The sequence below is a fragment of the Quercus robur genome, chromosome 6 (assembly GCF_932294415.1).
Source record: "Quercus robur chromosome 6, dhQueRobu3.1, whole genome shotgun sequence".
NCBI classification, from domain to species: domain Eukaryota; kingdom Viridiplantae; phylum Streptophyta; class Magnoliopsida; order Fagales; family Fagaceae; genus Quercus; species Quercus robur.
Window position 1 is genome coordinate 7459920 of NC_065539.1, and position 7610 is coordinate 7467529.

General features: G+C 33.2%; 1 protein-coding gene across 1 annotated transcript; it reads right to left on the reverse strand.

Moving 5' to 3' along the window:
• Positions 1-810: 810 nt before the first annotated feature.
• Positions 811-5127, reverse strand: LOC126732541 (CRAL-TRIO domain-containing protein C23B6.04c-like). The gene is made up of 6 exons (XM_050435458.1): positions 4797-5127; positions 3367-3462; positions 2996-3172; positions 2155-2253; positions 1814-2059; positions 811-1257 (listed from the first exon to the last, which is right to left on the reverse strand). The coding sequence occupies exons 2-6, from the start codon at positions 3436-3438 to the stop codon at positions 958-960; spliced, it is 894 nt and encodes a 297-aa protein (XP_050291415.1). The 5' UTR covers positions 3439-3462; positions 4797-5127; the 3' UTR covers positions 811-957.
• Between the last annotated feature and the right edge of the window lie 2483 nt (positions 5128-7610).

Consider the following 7610-nt stretch of genomic DNA (forward strand, 5'->3'; position numbering starts at 1 on the left):
GCTGATGGTATTTGTGGGTTTGTGGGTTTTGCTTGTGGTCGGTGGTCACTGGGTTTGTGGGATTTGCTGGGTTAGTGGTCAGGCTTTTTTTTTTTTTTTTTTTTTTTTTTTGCCTTCTGTTTGTTTTATTGAGAAAGTTATTGTTCTTCAATTGTTTCTTTAGAGAGAGGAGAGATGTAACGGGCGTTACAAGCTGTTTGAGAATAAGGACTGGGATGGGCAGTTTCTAAATGTTATGAACTTGATTGATATTTCTCCAAACCTGGCTATGTTTGTGAAATTTACCCTAACAAATAAAATCTTAAAGGGCCTACACTTTTGCCGGGGCCTTTCGTGGCTCGGGGAACTGCATTGTGGGGGCATGTCAATGAGTCTCAAATATGTCCCATCCGATGGAGGATCTTCAGAGATTTCTTGTGCATATTGACAAACGAGTATTCGAAGTTGGTGAGATTGACCACAATCTTTATGAGATTTGGTTTGTTTTTATAACTTAAGAAAACCACTGAATTCTTCTCCTTCGTGGCCAAAACATGATCTAGCTTTAAACAGATTCCCAAGGGGTTGCCTCCAATGGATTTTGTTAGCAATGTTTTTGCCTATCTGATATTCTGAAGTGGAACTTTTCAAGTTATTTGGATCTCTCAAATATTATCATTTCCACAGTTTTAATGCTTAATGCATTGTTAATTAAAGCCCTTATTTACCAAAAGAGAAAATTATATATATGACTTGAATATTGTTTGCTCATAAAGTAGGAAGGCAAGGATATGGAGAGGAACTGACAAAGAGTTCCCTCATAGTTGGCAATAAGTAGAAGAAATGAATGTTTATTAACCCCAACGAGGAACTGAACAAGGGTCCGTGAATTTGGTACTGAAGTTTGCATGTCTTCAGTTAGTCAGGCCGTATTATACATATCTTAATTTCTTAAATACTAGAACTAGATATGTTCACTCAGCTAGCTGGTGATGAAATGGGCATTGCCTCCTGCACCACTGCTGCTCCCGAGTGCCCATTCATAATGTGGTGGGGCCTCTCATCAAATCCCCAGAGCTTGGCAGTTTTTACATCATCCTCAGCCATCATTCGTGAGAACTCCTCATGGTCGTATTTTAGAGTGGCTTTTCCCCCAAACTCACATGGAAGATTTTCTAAATCGAAGAGTGTCTTCATGAAGTTGTCACTACTTTTACTATTGGGGTACACAAAACTCACCTTCTGAGCAGTCTTTGGATCAAGGAAGTACTTGACAGCCTAAAAAATTGAAAACACCACAAAGTTCTTCAATGACAGATCTAGCTGCTAAAATATAAGGTACTTAAAGCTGCAACAGTATATCCGCAAGCCATGGAAATCTTAAATTAAATGAATTATCAGATTCACATCCAGAATTATATCTAGTCCAGACTATATGAGTCAATAAAAGGAGATGGGAAAAAGGAGGAGGGTTGTGGTAAGTTGTTGGACAGCATGAGAGAGAGAGAGAGAGAGAACAAAGTAGTGAAAATAAATTAAATAATTGCTTAACAGATATCTTTGGTAAAACAACTCTTTTGTGGGACTAAGTGCATAGATTGAGCAATCAAGGCCAAGCTAAAGCAACAAAATTAACACACAAGCTAATGAATTTGAGTATCATTATCCCCAATCCTGATTAAGAAATTTTCTATATGAACTTGCTTCCATTGCATGATTAAATGAGTAATTTATGTATTTTATTGAAAGAAAGAACCAGTGATTGTCAAAGTTCAATCTAAACAAAGAAACAACAATATCCATGTAAAGATAAAGCAAATTGAAGATATCAAACCTTATAGAATGCCTGAAAAATTTTTGGTGGATTGTAAAGTAATGCGAGAGCAAGCCTTTCAGGGTAGTGGTTTTGTAAAATGTTAATAATATCACGGGCTGCTTTGATTGAGATGTTGGTGCTCAATGAGAACCCCGTGAAGTCTATCAACCAGGACATTTGTCCTTGTCCTTCAGGAAGGTTAAGTATAGAATTTTCTAAAAGATAGACGATATGACGAACATTATCTTCTGGCGAATTGGTGTTCTGACAATTGAAAAAAGAAGAAGAAGGATAATAGGTTAATGCACAAAAGCATAGTGAAAGTACTACACCTTATGAAAGAAAATCCTAGTACCAACCTGCATCCCTGGCCTCATTATAAGCACGGTCCTTCCAAGCATATCATGAAAGTTTGATCTGAACGCTTTCCCAGTCTCACCTTCATGGGCTATTTCATGCTGGACAATGACATCTTTCTAGAGTAAGGAAAGACTTAAATAAAGCAATCCTATTAAAAATATTAACATTAACCGATGAACTCTAGCTCAAATGAAACCTTATCTTCTTGTAAAAACAAGGTGGAAGATGAGATTATGGATTCAAGATTGGTGTGTATGTAATTACTAATTCCAAATCTAAAAGAAAACTATTAACATCAGTGAGTACCACATTTCATAGCCTCAGTCATTGCATACATGTCATGCAAAATGTGAATAGTAATCTATTGGCCTGGTTACAACAATTTAAAACTCCAAACTATTTCCTCATCTGAATTTAGTCATTTTGAAATTGACATTTCTAACATTGTTGAACTAGTAATCAAATGCTTCTAATAATTTAACAAAGCATTAGGGTTTGAATTAGACCTGAAAAAGTACTGGGATTGGTCCCAGCACAAAATTGATACGCCTCAATTAGACAAACAGCCATGTCTAGTGCACACAAGTGAAGAATAACTTGTGCAAACATATGTTCAAAATGCAATTCTGTATGCCAAATATATGATGGGAAACAGAGGACAAGAATTTATATGCTAGGACACCCTAGCATTGATTATCAATTAGACAAGGAAAAAGATCCCAACAAATCCAAGAAAAATTAATCAATACATATAAAGAAAAAATCATAAAAGTGGGGCATATCTGGTACTTATTTTGCATGTTGTTGATAACATGAATCAATGATTTATTACATACTCACCCAACGAATTTCTTCAGGCTTATAAGTGGCCCTCCACTTGAGTGTTTCTTCCAACATTTTCTTTGCCTTATCAACATTCCAGTTTCGAGCTTCTAAATATCTCCTCAGGCATGCATTATTGCAGTACTTTAAACAACGTCCCGATAGAGGTCCAAGAGCAGCCCTGAGTTCACTGACCTGTTTAAAGACATTTGCTCATTAAATGTCTTTTTTAAACGTGTTCTGAAAACTTTGCCCTCTATTATGAATAGAAGCATCAAAATAGACTGCAAGGTTGGTTGCAACCAATAAAATTGAGAGCAAATATCACATATTTTGTCCTAAAGAAAATGCCCTCTGCCCTAGAATGCCTGTCCACATAGTTTTTTTACCTTTGCATCTTTCTCCAAACTGAGATCCTCTGGATGACTTTGAGTCTGAGTATTCTTTCTCAAAAGAAACATGTTGATTGCCAAATAAGTTCACCCCTACAGGAAATATCATTCAAGTAAGACAAGCATAAAAGTTCCAATACAATCTTTGACTTTATTTTTGCAATAATGCATTAGACATATTAAAATAGATGGAGTACTAAACCTGTAAAGCACATCAATAAACTAACCACTCTCTGAAAACAACAGCTCCCCAAAAAAAAAAGGAAAAATCTTTAAGAATGGCCATTGACTTTTCCCAAACACTTAAAGGTTTTATCCAATGAAATTCTAAATTTTCACCAACCATAGCCTGTAGCAATACTTAATTCAAATGAGATTTATTTTTCAGAATCAGAAATTCAATGCCGTGTTGATTGAATCGGTAGGTAGGTAGTAACAATTAACAAACTTGTGAAAAGTCCACAATGTTAATATCTATTAAAAAGGTTTATTTATTTATGGATTAGTAATCAGTTTTATTGATTAACAAAAGTAATCAAGTACGCAAATAATCAATCATGGTTAAGGAAATATTCGAAATTTTTTTACTTTAATAACAAAATTATAAAATTTTAATAATTAAAAAAAATAAAAAAAGAAGAAGAAGAAGAAGAAGAAATGATGCAAGATGTTCATGACCTACCAGCCATCTCTCTTGACCAGTCATTCTATTAGTGCTAGCCATACTCACAATAGCAACCAACGGCTGTGATAATTTTAATAGAAGATTGTTTTAGTCAGCCCCTCTTTTTTCCTTCCTTCTTTTGACCCCCCAAAAAAAGAAAAAAGAAAAAGAAAAAGAAAACTAGTTCCTTTACTAATTTACTTGATCAACTAACTCTATTTTAACATGTTCATCTAATCCATCTATTGCTCTCAGCTTTTAAGCTCAGAAAATTTTGAAGATTGCAGTAGTGCCATTTTCAAGCCTGCTGTCTCTTTTAAAAGGTCCAAAAAATGAAAAAGAATGATCTCACATATCATTTTTCCAAATGAGACCTGGCAATTCTGAATCATAAATTTAGCAATAATGGCAACTGGACAATCAGAAACTCAAACTGACTCTTTCAAACCCAAATTAGAAAATAACAGTCAGGCTTAAGAAACTTCCCAACGTGTTATATAATCACAAAAAAAAGAAAAAAGAAAAAAAAAAGTGAAAGTTTCATTAAGATATAATTCTAGAAAGATCTAAACTATAAATAGACAACTACTTAACCTTTTAAATCAATAAAGCAAAGAACAGAGAAGTTGCTGACAGATCTACATCTATTCCAAATTTAGAAACAGAAGATGTGCATGCAATTTAAGAAAAAAACTTATATCTGTGCCTTTTTTTTTTAATCTAAAAATAAAATTAAAGCCGATCAGTGATAAAAACAACGTACCTGGAGGAAAGAGTGAAAGCTCCCACAAGCTTCAAAGTTCAAAGTTCAAACTCAAAAACTCAGATTTTTACAACAAAAAAAAAAAAAATATATATATATATATATATTTCTGATGTTTTTGGCAATGAAAAATAACGTAGGATAGGAGATGGGTGAGAGAAGCGAGGGCGTGCGTTTCTCTTTGGTTGTTTGTTTGCGTTTTTTAAAGTTTCCTCAGTCGAATCGTCAACGTCACGAGAATGGCATTGCGTAGAAATTAAAGAAAGAATTCTCTGGCCGAACTTTCTGTTCGGTATGGCTAACACGTTGTGAGAGAAAAGGAGCTATAAGTCGAGGATTTTGCGTAGGTTCTCTTTTTTTATTTATAGTGGTGAAACTTTGTTACTGGCCTGGTCTCGCTGTCAGACTTAGACAACAACATTTCAACACCTCAAATCTTTACCATTCACAATTCATTGTTAGACGGACAAGTTTTGGTACAAATGGTATCATTTTATGTGTCTCTAATATTTCTTGGATTTAGTTATTAGACACCTCATTAGTCCACACCAAATTTCACTGCAGGTAATTAGAGAATATTCTATCTAAGTAGAGCAAGTATTTATTTCTCGTTATGTACAGTACACAATAATAACGGAAAGTAAACTCATTTTATGATATTTCTAGAAATTTTATAATTTTTCCTGCACGACATGCTTAGATTTCAACTTGTAATTATATTTTACTGGAGTTCACATTATTCACTGATCGTTATTTATTTATTTTTTTTCTAGAATCAATTATCCAATAGGATTATGTTAATGAGTGTCATTAAGGCATTGGTTAAAAATCCAATTAAAAAAAGTTTTGACATTACTTTTATTAGAAATGAAAAAAGTTGTCAAAACATTAATTGTTTTTTTTTTTTCCTTTTTCTATAAAATTTTCTTTAACTGAATTCTTAACCAGTACCATAAGGGCACTCGTTAGCATTTCCCTATCCAATAAGTTCTCCTAGATCACAACATTTTGTGCCACTTTTTTGTCACAATTTTGGTATAACACATTGTTTGTGGCTGCCCTATTATTTGTATATGGACTCATCAATCACTACCAAATTAAAATTGTGGTACAAAAGTTGTTGTGGGAGGACTTTCGTCTCGGCCCCCAATCAGGCATTGTCCTTTTTGGAAATGGTGTTGAGCCTTAGTCCTCAAGAATTTGTTCAATCCCACATCGGGGAAAGACCTCTTCTACTCATGCCTTATAAGCCTTTGGCCTAAGGATGAGTGTACCACTACTACACATGTTTGTGGGAGGACTTTCGTCTCGGCCCCCAATCAGGTATTGTCCTCTTTGGAAATAGCGTTGAGCCTTAGTCCTTAAGGATTTGTTCAATCCCACATCGAGGAGAGACGCCTCCCACTCATGCCTTATAGCCTTTGGCCTAAGAATGAGTGTACCACTACTACACATGGATTTGTTCAATTCCACATCGAGGAGAGACGCCTCCCACTCATGCCTTATAAGCCTTTGGCCTAAGGATGAGTGTACACAATACTTGATTGGGGGCCAAGACGAAAGTCCTCCCACAGTTGTGTATATAAATTTTCTTTAATTCAATAATCTAGAAGTATAGTGACTTTATATTTCTTCCTTCTTTGTAATAATATCTCTCATAACTTCATAATAGCACATTCTTTAAAAAATAATAAAAATAGTAAGTCTAGTTAAGAAGAAAAAGTGTATAATTTACATGTATCAATTTTAAAAATTAAAAATTAAAGTGATGTTAAAGATAAATTTATATATATAAAAGAAGATTCTTCTCTTTGAACTAGACTTCTATATGATTCAAAAATATCCACATTATGAAGGGTAACTACTTTTAGAAATTGTAGTACAAAAGTTGTGTATATAAATTTTCTTTAATTCAATAATCTAGAAGTATAGAGACTTTATATTTCTTCCTTCCTTGTAATAATAGCTCTCATAAATTCATAATAGCACATTCTATAAAAAAAAAAAAAAAAAAATAGTAAGTCTAGTTAAGAAGAAAAAGTGTATAATTTACATGTATCAATTTTAAAAATTAAAAATTAAAGTGATGTTAAAGATAAATTTATATATATAAAAGAAGATTCTTCTCTTTGAACTAAACTTCTATATGATTCAAAAATACCCACATTATGAAGGGTAACTACTTTCAGAAATAGGGTTATAAATGTCAAATAACAAAATTTATTTTGAATTCAAAAAGAGAACTAATTTAGGATTTTTTTTTCCTTTACATTCATCTTTTTATTCCCTAAAATTTAGCTTTTTTAAAATTTTTTTTATAATAAATGAAAATTATTAACTTTTACAAAAAAAAAAAAAAAAATAGAAGAGCTCCTGAGCATGCGCAACGTGTGTGCTTAGAGACTAATATATATATATATAATTTTAAAAATTAAGAAAAAGGTTATGTTTGCTACTGTGTTTAAAAAAAAAATTAACAATTCAAAAAAAATTCAAATCTATAATTTCAATTCACTTCTTTTTTCTTTTGTTCTCTAGATTTAATGATCTATGGATGGACTTCTTTTTCTCTTTCTTGTCTCTTTTTGAAATCCGGTTGTACTGTTGTAGATGGACAGTGGCCAGCCAAGACTTCAACTAATTAAAGACCAAATGACAAAAAGGAAAAGGTAAAAACGATGTACAGTTAAATGCCCAAAAGCGTGTCCTCCATCCCCATGAAGCAGAGGGAATTTGCACACTAGCATAGTGAGGAGATAGAATATCGTTAGTTAGTAAGGTTTTGAAACCATTTAGGAAACTAGCATTTCGAGT